The 26124-nt window shown below is 39.1% G+C and overlaps 1 protein-coding gene across 4 annotated transcripts in view; it reads right to left on the reverse strand.

The window, feature by feature from the left end:
• Positions 1–26124, reverse strand: part of FBN1 (fibrillin 1) — a 159038-nt gene that overhangs the window by 45198 nt on the left and 87716 nt on the right. For 3 of the 4 annotated variants that reach the window (XM_074917728.1, XM_074917729.1, XM_074917730.1), the window contains exons 18-32: positions 24910–24963; positions 23921–24046; positions 20613–20738; positions 19846–19965; positions 18759–18896; positions 17736–17786; positions 15040–15165; positions 14000–14224; positions 12609–12734; positions 12391–12519; positions 11780–11905; positions 11525–11650; positions 10511–10633; positions 6735–6860; positions 5770–5895 (exon numbers count right to left, since the gene is read on the reverse strand). In XM_074917728.1, coding sequence (XP_074773829.1) covers positions 5770–5895; positions 6735–6860; positions 10511–10633; positions 11525–11650; positions 11780–11905; positions 12391–12519; positions 12609–12734; positions 14000–14224; positions 15040–15165; positions 17736–17786; positions 18759–18896; positions 19846–19965; positions 20613–20738; positions 23921–24046; positions 24910–24963 — 1848 coding nt within the window. Of the gene's footprint in view, positions 1–5769; positions 5896–6734; positions 6861–10510; positions 10634–11524; positions 11651–11779; positions 11906–12390; positions 12520–12608; positions 12735–13999; positions 14225–15039; positions 15166–17735; positions 17787–18758; positions 18897–19845; positions 19966–20612; positions 20739–23920; positions 24047–24909; positions 24964–26124 lie in introns of those variants that run through there. The other variant, XM_074917732.1, reaches the window with a different exon arrangement.

Genomic DNA, 26124 nt, shown 5'->3' on the forward strand with positions numbered 1-26124 from the left:
GCAAACACAAACAGAAACTTGCATGCAACAGCTACACCGCAATGAAGTCATGCTCAGGCTCAAATTTAAGGCGACCTAAAACAAATTTTCAACTCTACGTTAAGTGACTGCGGACTCCATCCCATCCCATCCCATCCCATCCCACCTCACGCTGACCCGCTAACACTTTGCACCCGACATCCCCCATTTACATCTCCCAGGGGCACAGCAGCACCATGACACTGGTAGCCTTGCAGTGGGCACCTGTTCCCCCATCAGCTGTTTGACACATGCACTAAAAAAGCTTGGAATCTTCTGCAGGATGAAAGTTGTGAGCAGAAATCTATACCCAAACATGGGTATTTATAATGGCATCAACTTTCTCAGAGATCATCCACTGAAATGTCATTCTACTTGCTTTGAACAAAATCCTGTAATCCTCAGCTTTTTTCCAGGAAAAATTTTCAATAGATTTCAATGCTTTTTTTGTCTGGGTAAAGATCAAATAGGGAATGCAAAATATAATTTCTAATGCCATCTACCTTTACAGGGACAAGGCATTGCAGGGCTTACTTCACTGATGCATAGAAAGGCTTTCAGATACTTAAATTAAAGCTGATTGAAGCATACAAAATACCATCACTGGCTTCATCCCAGATTTTACTTCTTTTCAAAGCTATCTGCATTTAACTCAGACGTTGCTTTGCTATAATCCCTATTCTCTCCTTTCATTGCACAGCTGAGTTATAAGCCTAAATTTATTGCATTGCAATTATTTCCAAGGCAAAAAAAGTTCTCAGAGCAAACACGGTCCTGTGTAAACGGGGCAGCGAAATCAATGGAATTTATGCCTGCTTATACTGGAGCTTAATATGGATTTATGTTGCCATAAGTATTGAATTATGGCTTCACAGAACGAAACAAAAAGAAGTTGAGCTCTGTAGGGGAAAAATTAACTTAACATAAATATCTTTAATAAGAGCAAGAGTCCAGATTGTGCTGTCTGCATGGCAGTACAAACAGTACTACACTTTTCAAATACTCCAAATATTTTCATATAATTGTTTGAAAAGAAAGGCATTACTTGGTCTGAGTGAAGGTATCATGACCCAAAGAGCACACAGAAGGACAGTACTCAAGTCAGGGTTTCACACAATGATGGCTTATTCCCATTGACTTCAGGGGGATTTTCACTAAAGAGTAAAGAAGTGAGTCACTGATTTATATCAACCTTCTTCTGCCTCGAGTATGAGGCTGTGACAAGCCAAGGAAAATAAAGACATTCCAATCCGAGACTGACACTACATCCTCAGCCGGTCCCATTGTGCCCCAGCCCTGCTGCACACATGTTCTCAGCTTTGTAATTGCACAACTCCCATTAATGCTAAGGGAGTTGTCTGCCTACAACAGATGAGAATACGTATGATAAATAATATGCAGATCTGACTTCATAATAATCCCAAGCACTATGGGGAAAAAAAACCCTGTCAGTCACCCTATTTTGTTGGCTCCTTCAGTTCTCGTCTCTGAACAAATATTTTTTTCTCTCAAGCCTTTGGCAATTAATATAGTGTCTCTCCCATTAATCACAGAGGCACAAATTTTTAGGGATGTGGATGTGCAGCAAAAATACACATCATATATACCTGTCATGTTGGCACTATGCTTGCAAACGTGGCAACCAAAGGAAAGAAACAGCTAGACAGTATCTGCACGGCGCATCCCTGTGCAGTTTGGAAGTGGATCATTAAACTCGGCCAGAGAGGAGCATGGGGATAAAGCACTATTCTCACCTCCACTCTGAAAACACCCAAGTCATTCTTCTCAGTTTGAACAGAATGAGAGTGAACATTAACCCATGAAAATTCACACGTTCATCACAGGGCATGAAACCCTCAAGATACTCTGTGTACCATTTATGTTTTCTGTTAGGTTTCCTGGGGGCTTCAATAGTTTATAAGGATTCTTAGCAAAGTGTAAATTTTATTCAGACGCCACCTATAAATCAGTACTGTTTGTCAGGAATTATGCAAATCCCTTAAACATTTTCTGACTTTTTCATTTTTTTGGCACTCTCTGAATATCTGTGCATTTTATGGCACTGACGTTTCACTGGTATTTCAAGCCTGGGCCTGATTCCCACAGGGCCAGTCGTCTGGTGGAAGTCACAAGGCATTTCCTCCTCCTGGGTCACTGCCCATGTAATCAGGTAGGTAAAAGGGAATGCTTTTCAGAGGGAGAAGACTCTGAATTTCAACTTAGTGCTCACACAAGTAGGAAAATATATGGAAAAATTTCCCTCTTCTTATCTCTATACCTGTGAAATTGTTTTCTCTGTTGGAATCACTGGGATTTTATTCAGCATAGTGCACCGTGGACACCTCTTGGAGTTTCACATGGGGCAGTTCAGCTCTTGTGTGCTATCCATCCTTACGCCATCAGCCTGGGGCGCAGCATGTTATTGCTGGACAGATGCCTGCTCGCAACACGCTCCTTCTGTAATACCCCCATTTGGCGGGCGGCATCTTAATATTATTATCTTCTGGTATTTGGCCTGACATAGCCAGCTCCCAGATTCATAAGGGGAAATGTATTTGTTTCACTGATAGCAGAACTCTCCTTTGCCATCAAGGCTGAAACACAATGTATTATTAATGGCCAGAAGCCAAAGGCAGGGAAAAGAGGCAAGCACATTATACAACCCACAAAACATTATAAAGCTATTTCTGAGGGCAAACGACAGGGCCCACCTCTTCTTTTCATGGTACCAGGTGAACTTTTCTTTGCAACTCTGTTATTATCAGCCATGCAAGTATGCAGTGTGCACTCACTCACTCCTTCACCCACTATCATCATCATTACTAGATGACAGCAAGTAATAAGTCCAAACTCTCTAACTCACACCCCACACTAAGGCCACAGACGAAAATCTTCCATTAGCCTTTCTCCAAAAGGCACCAGCACAGCCCTTGCAGAGTCAGAGCCTGCTCTCAGCCCTCCAACTCCCTGAGCCTGCTGTGGAGAAATCCAGCTGACTTTTAAAGCACATTTATTTTTGATCCGATGGCCATCTCGGGCAACTCCTGCCCAAGTGCCCCTCTGACTTTGTGAAGGGAGCCCTAAGCCTGTGCAAGCACAGCTCCAGCAGGAGCAAAGAGGAGGGCTGCACACACAGACGTAACTGGCAAGGATGGATGGGAGAAAGTCAGAGAAGAATTTGTTCCTCTGTAAAAATATCAGAGCAAGTAAATCTAAGGCTCTACATCAACAGTGAAATATTGCAAATTTACAGGCAATACTCCAGAGTGGTGATGAATCACAAAGTACAAATGCAAGTGCCAATACAGGATTTCATCTCTGCACAAGTACATGTATACTTTACTGACCGAAAAAGCAGAGAAAAGATATTTGTCATAAAGCTGGGTAATCTAGAACCAGGATACGGGAAAACTTTGCACTTCTCTCTAGGGCAATGTACCACTGCCTGCCTAGAAAAATCTAAAATGAACTGCTCTAAGTCAGTCTTGCCACAGTTTGCCTTGTGAATGGAAATTAAACCATTTGTAGCAATTTGCCTAGGAAACCTGCATCTACAATGTATATTTTTGCATAATTTTTTATAAATTATGATTTTGTTACTAAACTCTGTCCACATTCTTACTGAGAACCAAGGAGGGGGGAACGAACATCTGTGTGGGATGGGAATGTAAGGCAGTGGGTGGATTCTGAATACTGTTAAATGATTGGGGAGAAAAAACCCCATGTTTATTTGTTAAAATGGAAATAATCAGTAATGACAGGGGAGCTGAAATATTTAGACAAAATTGTAACAGAACCCAGAGGACATTATTTGGTTGTTCTCGTGAAACAGAGAACCTCCCATTCAAAGCACTGTACACATTTTTCTTATTTTCTTCCACTGGAGATCCTAAAAACTGTGGATACTTTTGAGCTGTCTGTAAGTCAAGAATTGAATCCTGGGGTCAAGGTGTAGTTGGCAATGTCCCTCCAGAAGAAGTCCTAAAGGATGCTCTCATGGTCGGCAGTACATGAGCCTGGGAGCTTCAGCTCTGTTCTAATACTGTGCAAACATGTGGTGGGGAATTCAAAGATCTCCACCGGTACATCAGACTTCTTAATAAACAGAATGTGGGAACCTGCACATTGTAGTCACAATAGAACCTGTATCCACACAGTTTCTTCAGCATGAAACCAACCTAGAAAGTTCCTGCTTTGCTTCCTCCCTCTTATTTAAATCTAAAAGTTTTCGGTGACATGAGTATGGTCCCACCTCATCTGTAAGAGCATAACTGATACTTCACATTTTTGTCTTAGACCACCAGCCTCTTTCAAATTACTGAGCCTCTTTATGGTATCTCTTATAATTAAGGTGTCCTGGCCATTTTCCTGGTGAGTGCCATCCTCCCTGGGACACTGGCATATAGCCAAAAGCAGCAGAGGATGGGCTGAGGGACAGATAAAGACGTACAAGGCGGTGGGAAGAGCCCACATGGCAGACAGCATCCATCCAGAGGGCTGGCCTCGGTTGGGACCAGAAGGGAGGGATTTCCCTGCCTCTCCTTTAATGAAAAAGTATTGCTTGGGACATTTGCCACTACCCAGCATCACATGATGCCAAAATGGTGGCTATTTGCAGGCACTTCCCCAGAAGCCATACCTCAGATTCCTCCCCTGCCTCCCTGACCTTTCTTTTGCCTTCTACTAGTTGCTTCATCTTCCCTGATTGCTCCTTACTCTGGGAGTGAGAGCTGTGCCACGAGTAACTGATCAGCACGGGAGTTTTCAGGTCTAGAGTACGGAAGATCTTCGTGTAATTTAGCACAGAAACAAAGAACATTGAAATGTTGGTCTATGGGGTACAATTAGGGATTTCTTGGATTTAGATCAGATCGTATGTAAGTCAAAGGCAGCTGTTACTAATGCACAACTATTTGTCTACAGCGCAATACGCAAAGTACAACCCAGCTCTGAGACTGTTCTGTGAGAGCTGTAAAAAACCAGCTTCATATATTTGGGGCACTTACAGAAGTGTATTATTAACTCTGTACAATAAGGGCAGACTAAGAATAAAAGTTTGTCTCGAAGACATTGCCAGAAATGTGTTTACCCTAAGTCTACATTAAAAATTATATTAAACATATGTTTGCATTCACATTTGGGCAAAGCCTAAGACTCCCAACACCTTGGCTTGAGACACCAGCACTAGGATTATTAATATCAAGCCCTTGGAGCCTTTATATTTGAATCTCATTTCTGCTTGCTGGCAATACATGAAATAATGCAAATTCTGATTTTGCTGATATAATGTAGTTGAGTAGCTGTATTGCTGCCACTTTACAAAAACTGAAAATATATTTTAGCACATATTTCAAGCCATCTGTGTTTGCCAAAATAACGCTTGGAACAGATACCTGTTATTTGCATGTGTAGTATGCAATTAACTAATCCAAATGCACCGAGGTCCTCAGGAGCCTGTCAAGTTACAGGCAATGGTATTTTCTGTTCTCTTAGACCAACAACAATGCTGTAATAAGCCCAATTCTGTTCCCAGTGGACAGTTTGTCACTTGTTTCAGCAGAAGCACCATCAGGCCGAATGCTATGCCGCTGAAGTTCAGCAGAACACAAGCTCAGCAAATTTGGGTAAGAGATACAATATTTAGCACAAATAAATGAAAAGAATTGCAGTGACAGGAAGTTTTCAACACTAAAAAAAAAAGGGCATGCAGACTCATTAGCTAAAAGTTAATAATTAAACTTTAAAACATACCTGTGCAACCAGTTGTGCCTTTCTTGCCTGAATATCCCATATCACAGTGACAGATAAATGAGCCTTTTGTATTCTCACAGGTTCCACTCAGACAGATGTTTGGATGCAAATCACACTCATTAACATCTAAAAAAAACATGAATTAAGATTTATTAAATACAATTCTTAGAAAGTAGCTGGCAAAATCTCTTGAGACATGATGTTTTGGTACAAATATGGGTCTACACATTCAGAGAGGAAACTGCTTATGTCAGTGATTCTTTACCTAGTGTAAATTTTGAGATCTGATTTAACACTGCTATATTATGCTATATTATCATCATATCTAGGTTAACATACCCTTAATTACAACTTTCCTTAAAAATAGAGACTAAGATTCAGCATATTATCCAAAGAATGACTATGACTATTTACTGATGCTTTCTAAGTACATGTGTGTGTGTATATATACATATATATATGCATGCATATATTATCTAGTTTTTTACAAACATTCCTCCTCAAATGTGCTCCAGATTTTTAATTTAAATGTGAACATTTGGTTTTGGAGATATGCTGTTTCATGACTTGGTTCTATCAGGGTACAGCAATTGTGAATAGTTTTGTCTTAGAGACAAGTTTAAATCAGCGCTGGTGATTTATCTTGCTAGAAATTTTCCATGGCATCATCTACCAGCACTTCCTTTCTGCAATCACTGTTTCATCTGAGCTGCATACAAACCTCACTGGAAGAGGACCCAAAGATACAATGCTATAGATCATCACGTTTGCATCCCATTCTACAGGGATGTATAGAGATTGCATCTGCATTTGATAAACATAGCTTGTGCAATGGTCAGGTGGCCAAAATTAGGGCCTAAGAGCAATACTCTTTAATTGTCATTGTCTACCTACTTGGAAAAAGTGCCTTAATAAATAAATTTTCCCTAGTTAATGCAAATTGGAATGTATGTCCTTTCACTTACCTATGCAAGTCTTCATGTCTTCAGATGCCATGAATCCATCATAGCAAAGACACCTGTATTCTCCTGGGATGTTTGTACACTGGCCTCCATCACAGATGTTAGGATTGTCTTCACACTCATCGATATCTACAGGGAAAAATCAGATTAAAATATGCTACCTTTACGTAATGCAACTAACCATAACCATGGCAAGAAAACATTTTAATGCTCTGATTAACGTGAATCCTTCAGTTCACAAATAACTGAGCAATATATCGCAAAATTGTCCTGATGAGTCAGCTCCTCATCTCCAGCTAAAGTCAGTGGCAAACATTCACCTCTGACTCTCATGGGAACAACTTTGTAGGTAAAAAAAGTCATTGACAGGAAAAAAAAAAAAAAAAACCAGAACCTTTGTCACATCACATGGTCATATACAACTGGAGGTTCTTGGATACAATCCATCATTGTTAAAGTCAACGTAAGCTCTGAAGTCAAATTCAACAAAGATACTGGCCTTTACAGAGCTTAAAAAAGCCATCATGCACACAGAATACCTCTACAGGTCTCAAGGGTGGTGACAAATTGGAAACACAGAGTCAAACTCATGATGGGAATAATTACAGTACACACATTTATTTCACTAAGAGATTTTATGGGGCTTTTTTAGCATTTCAGCTGACTGGCCAGGCCAGACATACAGCTACAACCTCTAGCATGTAAGTTGTTCTCTCAATTCATGAAATTGGCCATCACTGATTTGGGCCAAGCTGCAGAAGCAGACACTTTATTATATTAATGCAGCCATGCTAAGGTCTGGAATCTTTCAGAGTCCCTGGGGTTATATTAGCGTTCCTTGTAAAAATCCCTAGAATCTCCCTGTGTCAGCACCAACACAGACCAACAAGAGCAAAAATCAGAAACTCTGCCTAGTGATACCATGGGAAAAAAACCAGCACAAAAAGGACAAGATTCAGGAACCCCCTCCAAGAGAAAGGGTGTAACTCATTATCAGACCAGTCTATTGTGGATTGCAGTAATGATGCAGCTGCAGAAAATGAACTCATTTTAACTTAAAATATTACATTCATTATTCTTCTGTATTTCTAGCAGCTAGTGTTTTGTGTGGAAACACAACTTCTGCAAGGAGGAAGGCTGAGCAGTCCCTGTTCATCTTAACAAGCAAATAATGTTGGCATGGACATTAGCCTGAAAATCTTAATTTGGAATGGAATTTGAATTAACATGCAAAATTAAGCTCTAGAAATGAGGATAATAACGACAGATATAAAGAACTTTATTTACTAACCTGTCACTGTACTGATTTCACAGTTGGAGGAAAATCAGCTGACAAAGAAACTGTTGTTTCTCCTAATTGAGCTGATTATTTATGCATAACCTCACCAATTCAAACCTGACCTACTACTGAACTGAATGGCATTCTTACCAGCTCAATTATCAAGAAATATATTCCATAATGGCTTCCAGCTTTGTGTGATGTTAAAGATAAAAGACACGTTCACACAGAGAGCAAACTGAAAATGTAAAATAGGTGTTTCACATACTCAGGTCACAGTGTTACTGTATCTTGTACCCTGCACAAACATCTCACACAGCAAAACCAAATATGCAATGCAACGAGCAGAAAATGTTACAAAAAACATTTTTTTCTCATTTTTCACTCAGTTTGGGCAGAGACAAAATTTCACCATGCACATTTTGAATATTTACCAGATGTTTATCTATGTAATTAACAACTCTTCAAGAGAAGGCAGCAGCATTTTTAGATACTGGTAAAGGCAACCCCTCACATCTCTAGATATTTTCTTAGGTAGAGTTTGACTGGACATCCAAAGGTGTCTGGTGTTTCTAATCTTTAAACCTTTTTATGTGTTGGCTACTGCATTCAAGTCTTTCTTAGAGGAGAGTATGACAATGAATACCTAATAGCTATTACTGGCTGGCCTATGAATGAAATTCTGTTTTTCAGAGTCAAGGCTGTATATAAACATGCAAAAATTCACAGCTAAGATCAATGATTTTTTAATTCCTCACGCTGGTAAGATCTGACTACAAACTTCTACGGATATGTTTATGGTCAAGTGAGGACAAAAACACTGACAATCCATCCCCTCCTCACAGCAAAGGCAACTGCTTCCTCTCTCTTTGAGAAGGGAAAGACGACAGTTTTCTATTCCAAAGTTTTTAGTTTAGTAAGCAGGATGGTGCTGTAAATAATCCGCTCTGCTTCTGCGTTTAGAGATGTCTAAGGGCAAGCAGGAGTTAAGCACAGGACAGTTTTGAGCCAGTAGACTTGAGATCCCTATGACTGTCCAAGTATACACTTGGGTTATTCGGTCCCCAGTCAAGCCAAGAAGATGAAAACAGAAAAGTGGCTCAGAGACCCCTGCTCCCCTCCCTCTCCTCCCTTCCCTCTCATGTCCCTCTAATCCTGTCCCTTGGGTTTAGATTTTGGCTGAGGCACAATTTTGACCAATTGGGTTTATTTTTGCATTCAAAAAGTGCCCCAAACATCAACGGGGCAAGTTTTTTTGAACGAACTTGCCTTTTCTAGAAATTTGACCTGAAGATAAATTCCTTCTAATTACGTATTTTAGGGTTTGTAACATCAGTCAGTCAAATCTGTACTTTTTCTAGTTGATTTCTTTCTTTGAACAAGGGTCTGATGCTTGCTGAAGATTGGGTACTTTACATCTTTCTGACAGTGTAAATTACAATGTGGGGGGCAAACTACATTTAACTATGCTTTAAGGCTCTTCTATCCTTTGGAATGGCAGCAAGCGGCCTCAGGGTAATTGAGACCCTCATCAGAGGTCTATAAATATTTACAAATTCTAAATGTGAACTCTCTCTATTAAGTCAGTATAGAAAACTCTCCAATGTTCAACTATAAAGGCAATTCTAGTCCAAGAGATTAATCCTGTTATATTTCTTATGCTCTTCAAGGAGCTCTTGGAATGGAATTGGCAAACAGCTGGCAAATATTCACATGCCTCAGCAGGCCACTGGTTGTGCAGCAAGAAGTAAGAGAAGAGTAGGGTAGAATTATCTTTCCAGTAACCTATGTGGAAATCACCGAGCACAATTCACTTACTGGGATTATGACTCCCAGACTCCCAAAGGAGAACACTCGCCCTGAAAATTTTCTCACAAACCCTGTTTAGAGTGTAAGAGAGCTGTTTCCTAAGAAAGATTCATACTATTCAGATTTCATTTTGTCTGAAAGCCGTTCAGTTTTGAAGTAATACAGCATACTTGCTTTTGACTAAACAAAGAATTAAAAATAGGAATTTTCTTGCTTGCTTAAGAGCAGATACCACACAACCACAGAACGGGGCAGTCAGCTCCTTTTCTAGCATTTCGGACTAGTCTCTCTCCAATATAATACACTACACATGCAGAGCATTCTGGCTTCTGTTTATGATGATTCTTTCCATTGACTTCAACACATTTGGGATTTGGATCTAATATAATACCTTAAGGCAGAAAATTTATCTCCTACTGAAAAATGTACAGCTTTTTGTTACAGAACTGAATCAACTTGCACATTTTCTGAAATGATGAAGAATCAATTCCCTTCAATTCAGTCTGCACTTGTCCAATTCTGATACTTTAGAGATGTTTATTTTAGAAAAAGAACTCCACTCTCCTTGCATTACTTTTTTTTTTTTTTAAAGTATATTTGTTGCAATAGATTTAATCTTAAATAGAAGGTACATTTTTAAACTACTGAAATAAGCTCTTCCAGCAGAAAAATTCACAAAATCTCCCCTTACCAGTGCATGTCCTGTGGTCTGGCATGAGTGCAAAACCTTGTTTACAGCTACATTCATAACTGCCCTCCGAGTTTGTACAGAAGTTCTCACAGCCACCATTCATTATACTGCACTCATCAATATCTAAAAAGGAGAAAATTACAGTTAAAATCCACAATATCCTTTACTTTAAAGCACATTTCAAGGACACACTTTGAGTCAGCTTTCCAGAACAGCATTAATAAAGAATCTACACAATATTTGCACAGTCCTTGAACATTCAAGTGTATGCAAATATAGGCACTGGGATGGATGTCAGGCAAACCGGGAGGGAAAGATATGGTAATATCTGACTGCATATACAAATACCTCTGCAGTTCTACATATAAAAATGCCACTGTTGGGTTACCACAGTATCATGAAGGCAACAAAGCTTTTGTAATGATCAAGTGAAAAAATTATCTACTAGGCAGAATTAAAGCCAGTGGATTTTTCACGTATTTCCATGGCACAATAGACTATATACACATAAAGGAGTGCACAATATGTGATTTAAGCTAAATGTCATTTGCAAAATGTGGCTTTAAAGAAACAGTTTCTGGAAAGGCCCTGTATTTGAGACAACTACAGATCAAATTAGGAAAAATTCAACTGAACCACATGATTCTACTCTTTGGTCTGTCAGAATTACTGCTTTTAAACAAAAAACTCAGGATTTAACAAGGTATTCCCTCTTAATTATCAAAGTCTGAAGTCTTAGGTCATTTAAAATAGTATGCTATTTTATGCATCATTATTGATTTACTAGAGAAAATAAACTATTACACAGTTAACAGTAGTGCTGCCATAATTTCATTCATTCCTCACAACAATGGATACGCACGTTTTGGGTTTTTTGCATACTATTTTGACAGACTATGCTATATTTTTGAATCACAATTAAAAATGTCTTCATATAACTACTAAAAATGAAACAATTACTTGTGTTTTATCTTTCCTATTCCCTAGAGATCCCGCGTAGATTTTTGTCCTTACCAACACAGTATAACTTGTCAAGTGTGGACTGATAGCCAGGGTTGCAAGCACACTGATACTTTCCAATCAGGTTGACACAACGTCCATTTCGGCACAGATTGGTGCTTAGGTCACATTCGTTAATGTCTGTTGCAAAAGAAAAAGAGGAATGTGTTTGAATGAAAATGATACTAAAGCAAACACCATAAATGCACACGCAGCAAAAGAGCAGTATAAAAAGCTGTGCACAATACTGGTTTTGCCTTCATGTCTCACCTATACATGCAGAGATATTTGGTGATATCTGGTGGCCTGGAGGACAATCACACCGAAAGCTTCCCTCAGTGTTGATGCAGGTGCCACCTCGGCAGAGAAGGGGATTGCGCTGACACTCATCGATGTCTGTGGGAAAAAGGGAGGACACATCACTGCAGGAGCCAGCACTGCCACAGCAGCAGTCCGCCCCTCCCCACAGTCTGCTACCCATCACAGACCCATCTGCCATATCAGCTCTGGAGACCTTCCTAGTCACCACAGTGCAGCTAAAAAAAAAAAAAAAAAAATTCAGAAAGGCTTCTTCTAAAGTTTTATCTAATCTAACTCTGAAGTTCAGGATGGTTTCCCACATAGCAAAATGGGGATTGCGGGGATAAAGTTAACATCCTAAAATCCTGACCCTTGCTCATTTTTGCTTTGGCATCCGGCAGAAGCAGGAATTTCACATGTGGGGTAGAAACAAAGTTACAGTGAGCTTTAATAAGACTCAGAAAATGAGAGGGAGCTAAACCCAGGTGCAATCAAACCTTCAAAAAAATACAAAATAAACCATGCCTAGCATACTCGCACATAGCATGCCATTGCACATCTATGATCTATTAAAGACATACCCATGCAGTTTTTCATCATCATAAATCCACTTTCGTAGCCTTCAAAACATTCACATTCAAAGTCTCCAGGAGTATTGACACAGATGCCTTGGCCACAGAGATCAGGGGAGATGCGGCATTCATCAATATCTGTAACATAAAACACGTTTACAGTATTTTCAAAGCAGTTCACTTTTTCCTTTTCAAATCAAAGTTAGAGATACATCCATGCAGTTTACCTGTGCAATTCCTCTCCTCAGAATCAAGGGCAAATCCACTGTCACATCTACACTTAAAACTGCCAATGGTATTTCTGCATTTTCCATGGGTACAAAGACTGGGGACCATTTTGCATTCGTTGATATCTAAAAATGAAACAGTAAGGACATACGATGTTATCACTTCATACAAAAGCAGCACATAAAAGAACAATGCTGACTTCAGAGGTCATTCTCTCATGATAATGACCTCTCCTTTTGGGAAAAATGTAATTAAACTGATATTGACTTCCACCTAACCAACAACGTAGGCACTCTGCACTGGAACTGCCAAGAGCACTTTCTGCCATAAAATGGTATTAGTCTCCCCTTTTGTCCTGCAGGATCTGATCTGCAGCTCACTGAAGTCAACAGGAAGATTTCAGTGGACAGAGGATCAAGCCTACAAGGGCAAAGGGAGCTTTCAAAAAAACCACTCTGTTTTCTGGTTTCTGAGAAAAAATGTGATTTCCATGAGTCACAGAAAACATAACAAGCATAAATAAAAGCACATGTCACTTTATGGATAATTAATGGTTTAGTAACTGTTTATAAAACTAAGGCTGAAACTAACAACAGCAATTGTCATTCATCTATATTTTTTCCTCCTTTCGGACTTCATAATGTTTAGTTTTGGAGTAACTGGCTTTCTGTATAAACATATTCACATCCATTATTTGTTTTTCTGACATTGTCCACCTTAATCCCACTGGTAACCCTGGAAAGACAGGTTTCAGCACATGATTCTAAGGTGTCACTGTGTGACTCCCATTTAATGCTGAAAGTTTACCAACAGCAGTCATAACAAGACTTGGTTTACAGTAAATTAAATTCTGTTGATTTGAGCTATCATCCTGGAAACATTTTTTTTCTACTTCTCCAAGCAGCTCCACAAGAAATTTCAAAAGTTATTCACCCTCCCTGGCTTGCTCCACAGTAGAATTACAGTTATTGCATGCTGCACAGTTAAGACGGATTGCTCTTTCAAAACATCCACTGCTGACAGCTCAGTTTGTTTCAGTTCTTGTACTAAGAGGTGCCAGGTTTTCAAAGCTCTTCCATCAACCAGAGGTGCCATTAGATGCAACACAGGAGGCACAGAATTTAACCTCTCTAGTAGAGCCACAGATTCAGTGTTTTGAGGCTGAGGCATTAGATGGTATTTAATGATCTGTGACACAGACTAAATTATCTTGTGTTTTATTCTGGCCTTAATTTCCATGAAATCTAATTGGATTTTCAAAGATGCCTTAAGGTGAGTGAAGTGCCTGACTACCAATGAAATCTTCAAACCCACAGGAATTGTCCGAGGGAAGAGTAAAAGGCAAAGCCAGCAGGATTTGCTGGCAATGAAGCACAAATGGATCATATACCTTTAGAGAAAGGTTTCCCAGTTATCTCTATTTTCGTAGAGAACCCAGATCCTCTTGGACAAAGAGCTTCAAACTCAGGTGATCCCTTCAGAGGACACTCCTCACACTCAAAGCCCCAGGCTGCCCCCACTGAACAGCAGCAAGCATCCATGCGGTGTCGACCTGGGATCTGTGAGGTGCACTGCTCATCTTCGTGTTGCAGGTAGCAACTCTCCAAGCGAATGTCTGTTGGGAAATTGAACAGTATGTTGAGAGAGAAAGAGAAAATTTAGTTCACTGCAGAGGAATCCCTTTCCAGAATCCCTTCACAGGACAGTTTGCTCCATGGTTTTGTGGAGCATACCAAGCACACTGCATAATTTTTAACAGCAAAATATTAACCCTAAACTCAGAAATTAGAAGATGAAGTAAGCTTAAAGCACCATTCTGCAAAACGGTGCTCAACACTAAGTAAATTCTGGATCCGAAAAGCATATTAATCATTCCAGCTTACCATACCTATATAAGGCCTTTCAATTACTACAAGCTATGCTTTGTTCTGAGACAAATCTTCAGCATTTACTGTCATCAAGGGACAAAGGTGCTCTGGCTGGACAGCATACAAAACTTGGATATTCTGTTGCACCCCCCATTAAGGTGTTCAGTGTGGCTGGGAAAATGCCATCCCTCCTCAGACACCTGAGTCCCAGCCCACAATGGTGTCCCCCCTCTGCTCTTCCAACCTCGGTGATTTCAGTGGGGCTGCGAATGAAGAGTGCCAAGAGCACAGATGATCTGTATGGATTTGCCAGACGGACAATCTGGAACTAAATCAATGTTATTCACCAGCTAGCAGATGGTGATGGGCTTTAGCTACTGCCATTGGAATCTGTTCATATTCCAGTTGAACTAAGTTCATGTCCCTGATTGATTCCATTTGAAAATCACTTATGTGGACAAAAATAATTTTCCATACTTGTAAGAAAACATGCAGTGCGAACATTACTTACCACCTAGATTTGCTCTTCCCTAGTAGACCTGCAAATGGAATTAATACCTACCAAGACATGTTCGTCCAGAAGCATCTAAAGTCATTCCATTGGGGCACTGGCAAACAAACGATCCCAAGGTATTGACACACTGCCCATTTGTACAGACTCCAGGAAACACCTCACACTCATTTACATCTATTTCCAAACAAAATGTGAATAAAAGTAATCACTAGCATGCTAAACATGAACAAATCAGAAAAAATATGAACATTCTAGCCTTTGGGTTTTAGGATAAAATACCAAACCACAGCAGTTTACATGACCTGAAAAAATTCCAAATATTCAGGATTTCTTACGCAAGTCAGCCAGAACCAATTAATTACAGAATATTACAAATAAAATATGTTGCTATTTGCCATTCCTACGTATATGGAAATCAAACTCAAAAGTGACAAAAAAAAAGGGAGAGGCATTTAAAAATTGTATCAATTTTCATACTCACTGTGGGCCAGATTTTTGAAGCAAATGGGCAAAGAAAGACAATATGAGATTCTGCATTATTCCAATGAGATTAAGTTATGCTGTATTTTTTAAATTTTTAAAAAATTTTTGTATTTTTCATGTTGGTGTCTTATCAGGCAGACCTCTGCACATCTGGAAACTACAACACTGTTTAAAATCTAGCTCTATGACCTTGTCAACAATCAGTAACTTTATATAGATTAGAATAAACTATGACTGCACACAGAGTTTAACTTCATTAAATAAATATTATATTTCTATATTTACATGGAAAATTTAGCACTTTTGGGTAAGGATCATTTGATTAACTGTGTTAGCCTGAGCATAAACAAACGTTTAGTAATCTAAGTGTGGGATACTCCTACCAGTGGACTTTGTGAAAAGTATATACTTCACAACTGCCTTTAGGAAAAAGCCTCCAGCATTAAATATAGCCTTGTCAAGATGAAGCATGACGATTTTTAAGACAGGAGAGAATAAGAACAAGAAATGAGAGAAGAATGACTCTGATACTCCACAGCTGAACACTCGTGAACAGAGTAATCAAGAAGTGGGTAGATGGGACTTGCTAAGCCTCCAGACAAAACTGGTGTGAACACACTCTGCAGCTCTCAAACCACATGGAGCAGGGTGGAGGATAAACGTGGGGTGGACATCAGTGGCCTGTGCCCTTGAACAGATACTATAAATAAAAGGCCCATATTGACTACAAGGCAGGAGGGAAAGCCAGTGGACTCCTAGATACCACTGGAACACAGTTCACAGCCTGTGAGCAATATTCCAGCTGACAACTCCAGGTCTCACCCGTAAACTAGAGGAACACTGCCAATTAAGTTTGCTTATTTCCTTGCACAAGGTCCATTACTCATTTTACATGGACTGTGTATGGGAGAACTGAGTATCACCTTTTGGGAACTAAACATACTCCCTTGTCCTGTCTCTCACTTGCCAGTAAATTTCCTAGAGATCTTCCCCTGTCTTGAAAAATGCTTACATTGGTTGAAACCCAAATACAGCTTCAGTATGTTAAAAGCAGGGGAAACTACTCTGAAAAATCTGGGGCTATCCAGGTCCCACTGAAATGAGAAAGATTAAAGCATGTAATAGATGTAATCCAAAGTGCTGGTAAAGGAAATGCTGAAAACAGTTATGTCTACATCTTGGAAGGATAAACTTTCCATCCCAGCAGTGTTGAAAATGTTCTAAGACTTTCCTTGTGAAGAGAGATAGGTGGGGCCACTTTTTTTTTTTTTTTTTTTTCTCCTTTTCTTTCACTTACATACTCCAGAAAGTGTTGCTGAGGTCAGATAAGTTATGTACAGTGGGTCTGCAGCACAGACGTGCCAAGGTATTCAGTCATCATTTGGAAAGCAAAGAATATGTGTGAGGGTGTTCCTCTTTTTTTTTGTTGTTTTATTTTATTTTTTGTTAAGGGAAAAAACAATGTTTCTTTATGGAAGCTACATATGGGAGTAATTTTTAAAAAATATTTTAACTGCAGTGTCATGTCAGATGTTGTCAGTCAGGGTGACCCACAGCAGTTTGAGACTCTCTGAGCTTCTGCATACTATGGAAATACTCAGTACTTGTCCAAGGGTTCAAATCAATTCAAATGAGCATGAAATAGGGTGGGACCTTGCATTCTCACAGAATAGTATAGAGTCATCTCATACCGAGCAAAAAGCTACACATTTCAGAAATCTTTAACCTTTCCTTTAACCAAAGTTTAACTCCTGATGACATTTTTTTTAATAAGACAATGAAACTACATTGGAACATGCTTGATTTCATATAATGTTTCATGGAAGAAAGCCAAGGTTAAGAAAAAACCCAAACCAAATAAACGTTTCATGTGAAATACAGTCTGTAAACATTCTTTTTATGAAGCATAGGAATGGCTTGTCATACCACTGTATCAATAATGCCATGTTTTATAACATATATAAGACGCATACTTTGCCCAAATAGGTTACTCAGTTAATATTTGACGAGCGAGAATCATCTCCTTATACTGGTAGACACTATATTTGCAAGTGTGTACTTGGAGATAAACTGTGAGTACGCAGGAATGTTAAACAAACTGAAACCAAATTCATCCCTGACATAACTCTAATGAAGTCAATGGAACTACACAAGGTAAGAATTTGGCGTAGTGATCTTCTATGCTAAATTAACCACTTAAATCAAAACACTGGCATTTTTTTCATTCAAGCTCTGATTTATGTTAAGGCAATAATAAATACCTTCACACAATGTTCCTCTTATTCTTGAATATCCCTTTTGACATATTGGGTCTGTAAAACAAACAAAAGCGAACTTTTAGAATGCTACAGTCCAAAACTCACCATCAACTTACTGTGCAAAACTGATCATGTGAAATATTATCCAGAGTTTATTGCTATGAGAAGACTGAGTGCTTCCACAGTATCTCAGTATTTTCTAAAATAAGAAAGAGATAAGATGGGGCAATGACATAAACTATATATAGTCAACCATTATCCACTTTTGCTTCCCATGTGTCTTAGCTAACCCAGAAGTGGTTACATGATTCCTGCTTCATTCAAATCAATGAATTCATTTAACTTGATCACAGCACATTAACATCCCTATTTACCAGGAATGGATGAGGATGAATTCTGCTAAGATATACAGGATGAATTTAACTAAAGGTTTGAGCAAACTAGCAGCTCTCAGCATATAGAAATAACAACCCACACACATTTCTGCATTCGTCATCTCATCCTACAGTTTGGTCTAATTATCAAGTGAATATGCAGAGACCTCAACCCATTTCTTGATCAACTGTATGATTCTCTAGGTCATCAGTTAATCTACAGACTGTAATAACAAGGGCCACTCCCTCTCCTCCCTCCATTACCACACCAAAGATCCATTTGTTGCAAACATTTTCTTGGGAGCTCTGGGGAACATGCATCTATTGCTACATCATTAGGAACTCTAGATCACTAATTATGACAAACCATGCTAAAGTAATGCTGCAAGTTACAGACTGTAGGTGTGGTCCCTTCCCTTCAGAGTTTAAACTTGTAAAATGTTTACTGCAAAATTCAAAGTCAGAACCTTTTATAGCTCCATGCTACCTCTCAAATATGAAGACTTCTCTTTTTCCAACTGAATAAGGAATGAGTGCTTGATAGTAGAACAAGCTATTGGTCTAGCCTGCCCCCAAACTTCTATGAGAATGACCTGGGCCAGCCTCAGAATAGGAAATATCCTAAGTTTCTGAGGAAAATGAACAGCGTTACCTCGTTCACATGGTGTACACGGGCTTCCCCAAGCAGCACCTAGTGAGGAACAGCACTGGGACTTCAGAGTTGCTCCGTTGATATTTATTTCACATCTTCCATCCACTATGTTCTGCCAACAGGTACCCTTAACAGTTTCTGTTTGGCGAAAAAACCCAGTGTATTGTCATGCATTATACATTAATATATTTGCAAACACACTTGAATTGAATCAAGAAAAAGAATCATCCTTCCATTATAACTTACCTCATCAGATCTGAATTTATTTTAAAAGCTCTTAATTTAGCCTTCTCTATGCGGGACTGTAGCCTGAAATCATCCCAGCACAGAGCCCTTGCAAATCCTAGTTTATGCTTATTGACCTTAACATGGAATATCTCAACACCACTCACGATCTAAGTATTTATTATGACTCAGATTAGAGGGACATGCAAAGGAATGGCTAGATATGAACCCTTTCTAGATCTTCCATTAATCTATTAAATCCCCCAGACTGGATATCTGATCTTCCAGCACAGGGAGTAGCAGGAGATAGCTAAGGATCAGACAGAGCTATAGTTCCACAGTTCTCCTCACTGACTAGTATAATAGCTATAAATTACTGTCCCTCCAGAACAAGTAAGGGAAAAACCAGAGTATCTCAGTCACAGCATTGTCCGTGGCTGCTCTTGAGCTGGTCTGGACTGTACACAACTTACTCATGCTCCATCTCAAACAGAAAACTGGCTTTTCCAGAGAGCAGATCTTAATGAGAACATGCCCACCCCTCTTGCAAGAGGAAGTAAGTGAGTGAGCATAATCCTCAAGAAGTTGTTTTAGCATTTCTGCATTTGTTACCAAAAAAAATTTCATCTCTCTTTCAAATTTGACATGGAAGCACACCACGCTCCCACGTGCTAGTCACACTTTATATATCCACAGTAACGGTGAAAACAAACAATTTTTAACATTGTTTTTTGTAATGTTTTCCACTAACTTTATTCACATGAGTTATTCTTAAATATTTTCTAAACTTGGTGTACTATGTTATAGTATGTCACTGGACAATTTCAACAAGCAAACATAAAATCTTCAGAAGAACAAATACCTATGCAGATGGTCCTGGTTGTGTCCAAAGTACTTTCAGGAGAACATTCACAAGCAAAAGAGCCTGGTGTGTTTTTGCACACCCCATTAACACAGGGATTAGATTCGCACTCATCAATATCTAGAAGAGAAACAGTGCCATTAGTGCCAGGAAGCATTAACAAAAATACATAGGCTTCTTTCAACTTAGGGAAAAATAGAAGCAGCTTTCCTCATATTCTGCCTTTTTATTAAGAAACTCTTCACAATAGACTAATGATGTATGTGTCCTAAAGACACACTAACACATTAGAACATTAAAACATTGAACTTGGAAGCAGCATCTCATTTTCAGTGATATTCAGCTATTGCCCTGCTTCGTGGTGATGGACTGTGATGTTTAAATGATCTGATACACATCCTGTCTGTGGCTCATAAAGGGTTCAGACTAGGAGCCATCCGGGTCTGTTCTCCACACAAGAGAACAGATTTGTAAAACTCTTTTTTTCTTGAGTTTTTCTCACCCTTGGCACAGTGTGGGCCCACCGGTAGTAGTCAATAAGGAGAGTGCTAGTACAGAACTAATATAGGCTATCCCACAAGGTTACCTAATGCTTTCATTCTGGCCTTATCTCCTCATTCCCCTACCTCCCCATACAATTTCTTTACCTTTCTTTTTTTTTTTTCAGTTCTACACATTATATGCCTATCAAGGTTCAAAGGATTTCTGGCACAGTCTGAACAACCCAAACAAATACAACTAGGATGAAATGGAGTGTTGCCAATTACCTTCACATGTCTTTAGGTCAGGAGTGTATACAAATCCTTTTGGACAGGTGCAGGTGAAACTTCCAGGGGTATTTCTGCATTGCCCATTGTCACAAAGCAGCATGTTCAGAGCACATTCATCAATGTCTGTAATGAAAATCAAGAACTTTTTAAGAAAGAAAACATTTCTGGAATAGAAGCCAGGACAGAATTTCCCTCCCAAGAGCCACATTTCATTAGATTTTGTGTATACAGACAGAAGGAGGCAAAGGGGAGAGAGAACAGACACACACATGACTTGAACTGTTTTTTCAAACACACTAAAAAGACTTCTAGATTCTTTTAGTAGACAACAGGCTTGGAATTATTTCAAATGGAAATGACCATTCCAACTAAACTAACACTAAAGATCTCACTGCGCCCTCCTTCTTCATGAAAACTATCATTAATATAATGGAAATAATAATCATTGCATGAATTCAAACCACATAAATATTACCTAGAGAAAAATTAACATTTTGATTTTGTTTTTTAAGTGGGGAAATATTTTAAAAAAACAACCCACCCTTCTCTGTATATTTTTGTTGGATTTTTCCCTGAGCTTTATTCTTTAGTAGGCTGCTTTACTTTTATAAGACCTTGTACTTCCTTTCTACGCATATTCATAATATGTGACAGCCATGGTTCAAAATAAAGCTGGGAATCACACTTTCATCTTGCCTATATTGTGGAGTAGGTCTATGTAGTCTCTGATTCCCTGCACAGCAGCCCCCACAGTCAAGCAAGAACTGAGGAGAGGATTGGTTTGGAAAGGTTTGCTGGTCACCTGGTCTTTAAATCACCATTTTTTCCAAGCTGGCTCTAAACTGTCTTAGATGTTATTGTTAACAAGGCCAACTTAAGTCTACACTTGCTTCAGAGGTGAAAAATTTAAATAGAAATGCTAGTGCTAAATTTCAAGAGCCCTTAGGAAATCTTTGGAAGAGCTGTGGTCATCAGAGAGAAGTTGCAAGAGGGTGGCAGGGGGCCATGAATGGCAGGTGAAGACCAGGAGAGACCCTGAGAGCAGACAGGAACAATTGGCTAAGTCAGAGAGGCCTCAGAAAGTGTTGAGAGAAGTTGGGAAGACTCAGAGGGTCAGTGCAGCAGCTGGGAACAGCAAAAGTGCTAGGAAAAGCAGGGAGATTTGCAGAATAAAACAGACCGTGTGGGAAGCTTCACAGGAGTTCAGAAAAATTGAGAGAGGGCCAGGTGGAACATTATGGAAGAATGGGAAACAGCTGTGATGGAGCATGGATGTGGGCTGCAACAGGGTGGGCTGGGGAGCAGCTGGAAAACTCACAGATGGATGGGGAGAAGAGAAGGGATGCCATAAGCTGTGGGCAGACACTGAAATGGGACATGGATAATTAAAGCCAAAGAAGAAAATGGGAAAATGGGATGAATTACAGCATGACTTTTATCAAAGATAGATCAACTCTTATTTTTTTAAAAATAAGATAGTGGATAGTTTAGACTGCGATAACACAGATGACTTAAGCTATTTAGGTTTAAGTAGAGAATACAGAACCCAAATAAAATTGTTATGTAAGCTGGAGATAACAGGGAGGAATTTAAGAACTTTAAGGTGGTTCCAGAGCTGGCTGAAGGAGAGATTACAGTAGAGTATATTAAAAAGGGGAGTAATCACGACAGAGAGGGGATATTAGCAATGCCTTTCAGGGCCCTATAAAATATTCGTTGCAATGTGAAATTAAAAAATGAATGGGATCACAAACTATGGACAACATTGAGCTGGAAGTTATTACCAATACAGAGAATTATGCAAGACTAAATTAATCTTGACAATGTGAATGAGAGAAGTAAGATGAAATATAATCACCAGTGTTCAAAACCTTGCAATTAGGGACCAATAACAATAACACACTATAAACCAGAACTCATCAGCTGAAGGCTGTTGAGAAAACTCTGGATGTAACTCCCAATTAGAGGGTGACTTTGATCCCAAAGTATAACATGTATTTGAGAAGAGACTAATGCACTCTAGAATCAGTTTAGGCAGGATATTCCTAGGGGCAATGGAGAATTGCTGGCGCCACTGTACAAGGCACTGGTCAGACCTCATCAGAACACTGTAGACTGGTCAGATCAGTCACATTCCAGAGAGGGCTCTGCTTTTGCAAAAAGACTGAAAGTGTGGATTTGGACAGTTTAGCAAACAGAGTTTGAGAAAGGATATGATGATTCTTTATAAATACTTTGGGGATAAGTGCTGTCATGGTGCTAAATCAAAGGATAATATTAGCAGAACTGGAAATAAAATGCTCACAAATAAATTTTAACATGAAACCAGAAGAAATTTCTAATCAGTTGTGCAGAGCAGGTCTAGAACACCACACCAATGTAGGAGCAGAACACACCAATCTAAAGGGTCTTATGAGCTTTCAGCGGAACCATGTAATGGAACAAGAGAATTGCCAGAATTAGAATTTGTAACAGTAAAATTTGTAACAGTAAAATTTGTAATTGCAAAATTTGAGTTTTCAGGCATCTGATGGGGTTTTTTACATCCCAGATAGTGTGAGAAGAGACTGGACTGCTACTTATTTGAATTCTTTTTATCCCATGCCACAGTGCTTCCACTGGTCACCTCTAAGGAGTAGAAGTATTTATTTTCTGTGATGAAAAATATGGCTTTAGATGTTTTTCACTTGTACATCACAGGAAATCAGGCCTAGCTAGAGACACCATGCCATCAGATTCTGTTGGTGCTTCCAATGACAATAAATTTTCCTGTGTCTGGCCAATACACCAAACACAGTTAAACCAACAGCCCTGTCTGAAAGTTGAAAGGGATTTTTCCCCAAAGTCAGAATTGGGAAAAACTATGTAAGCCTTCTGCAGCATAAGGGATGTTATCTTCTTATGATCAGTTGGGAGTTTTACTTAAATCCCCTGCTCTTGGAGGCACCTAGCACACTGCTGATCCTAGGTTCCTCCTGTGGTGCATTTTAATTGCAGGATCTGGCTTCTTTTGATTCTGAGAAACATTGGTACTGCAGAGTGCATTTTCCTTGGACTTCACCGAACTGGATGTTTATTGCATGGCTGCCAGTGATTTGAGTCACTGACAGCAGTGGTCCCTTACAGTCCCACAGTGGAGGATTTTATGAACACTGCAAAGCACTGAAATTAAAAGAAGAATCCAGCAGAAAACATCCAGAAATATCAGAAGAGCAGCTAGTGGATCTGAAGAAACATGGAAAAAAAGGTGGAAGAGGATAAAAATAAGCAACAAACTTCAAAATGAAAAATGGGACATTTCATACCAATGCAGTTTTTCCCAGTTGAATCCACTTCATATCCAGGGTTACAACTACATTTGTATGTTCCATGCAGATTCTCACACCTTCCATTCGGGCAGAGATCAGTATCCAGTAAGCACTCATTAATATCTACATAAAGGGAAAAAAACAAAACCATAAAAACAGAGTCATTTGTTGAGGGGTTGTGGGGGTTAATTCTCCAATCTAGGAAAAGATATATTTTCAATATCACTAACATTGGCTGCTCCATATTTATAATCGTGTAGTTCTGATTGGGGAATTCACACAAGAGAGAAAAGCATCCCTTTCACAGTTATTTAAGACCATCCCTCGCCCACGGGCATTTAAGAGACTTGTAGATAAGAACAGGGATATTAAACTGGGGTCTTACATTTAGAGAGGCACATGTACTAACACCCTGACTCATAGCATTTCCAGATGGCATCACTCTCCAAAGCATGAACATCTCTCCTTTCTGAATGCTCTGCTCTCTCTGCTGCCAGCAAATCTACTAGTGAGCATAGGCTGACTTAGAGTTTCACAGTTCTATGACTACAAAGCTTTTATTGTAACCATTTACTCTTTTTCTCTAATTAATCAAACTCTGTCAACCTGCTCTTTTTGACAGATGAAACACGTGAGGAAGCTCGGTGTTCAGCGTGGCTTTATTCTTCAGGATGATTTCAGTTGAAATGTGTGAATATGACTTACGTGTATGATTTCTAAATCATATAGGTAATAACACTTCTAACAAATTTGCCATTATTTTGTAACAGCGCTCACATATGTTCCATGACATAAAATACAGAGGGTGCACTGGTGGAATGGCATGCTCCACGCATTTCATCCAAAATTGATGTGTTGCAAACATCCACTAGAATAAGCCTTCCTCCCATTCTTTCCTGCCATCACCCCCACCAGCATGTCTAACAAATCAAGGATATCAAGGTAACACTTTTAGTCAGAACTGCTATAGTCTGAAGGGATCTTACCATTTCCTCCTGCAGTCATGCCAGTTCCACTGCTGCACAGAGCCTGATATTCAGCTGGAAAAATATTAAAATACTTACTGGAATATTCTTTTTTAGATCACTGTTTTCAGCATCAGCATTTACAATATGCCAATTAATTATCCAAATGATATAACATGCCTTTCAATTATTCTAAAAACATTAATAGTCTCACAGTGGTCTGAACCTGTGAAACATTTTAGCAGATTCAGGGTCTGCATCTGCTCATGAAGATGAATGAGTAAAAAATTCACATGGTGAACTGTGGCATTTAGGAATAGGCATAAACTTCATGCTGGCCTTCCCAAACAAATGAATCAGAAAATATTCACAGCAAGATTCTCCAGAACTCGTATGTCCAAGCCCTTGTTCAAGGTGTACATTCAAAGTGACCAGGAAACAGAAAATTTTTTTCCTGTAATTCTAGCCCATGTTTAACTCCATTTAACAGAGATGCCCTCACGAATTCCTAGTAGATCAAGGATCTCTTATTCTTAAAAACAGTAATTAAAATATGTATCAGTGTATCTCAAATGTCTCAATTACCACTGGGTTCAGGTTCTTTTGAGTTCAGAATAATTAACAGAATAAACTGAAAGCCAGATCAGCATTAATTGTTGCCATATAGGTCATATATTGTCCAATATATTTGCACTTTAATAACAGCCCACTGTTAAGACTAATAAATAATAAAAATATTTATGGGATTGGCTGTCTTCTCTTTAAAGAAAATCACATGCAACACATCTCCCAGTATTATCATAACCAGCAGATCAATATATATCCCTGCTTGATTCAAATAATCACTGCCACTGCCTGTGAAAGCAGATCTGCTCTGGACATGCATCAGCAAAACTTTTAGTCTACAATGGCAGGAACTTCTGCAAAGAACTTCTGAGGAGCACAGAGAGACAAATGTCTTCCTTTCAGGAACTTTTTTTCAGTCTCTCTGATACAATGCTCCTCTCTAAGAACTCAACGCAACTCAAAGCCCAAAGAAATGCTACACTTGACCCTACATGAGATGGCATTTTTTTAATAATTGAGAAAGTGGGCAAAAGAACACAGGAAAAATAGCTTCCACAGATGTAAACGTTCTGCTAAAGAAATTCAAATACAAAATAGAAGTCAATGATACAGAGTCCAACATCCCCAAAAGATTTCAACTCTGCTGTACAATAAGAAGGGCCCACTGAT

The sequence above is a fragment of the Athene noctua genome, chromosome 13, assembly GCF_965140245.1.
Source record: "Athene noctua chromosome 13, bAthNoc1.hap1.1, whole genome shotgun sequence".
In the NCBI taxonomy this organism is placed as follows: domain Eukaryota; kingdom Metazoa; phylum Chordata; class Aves; order Strigiformes; family Strigidae; genus Athene; species Athene noctua.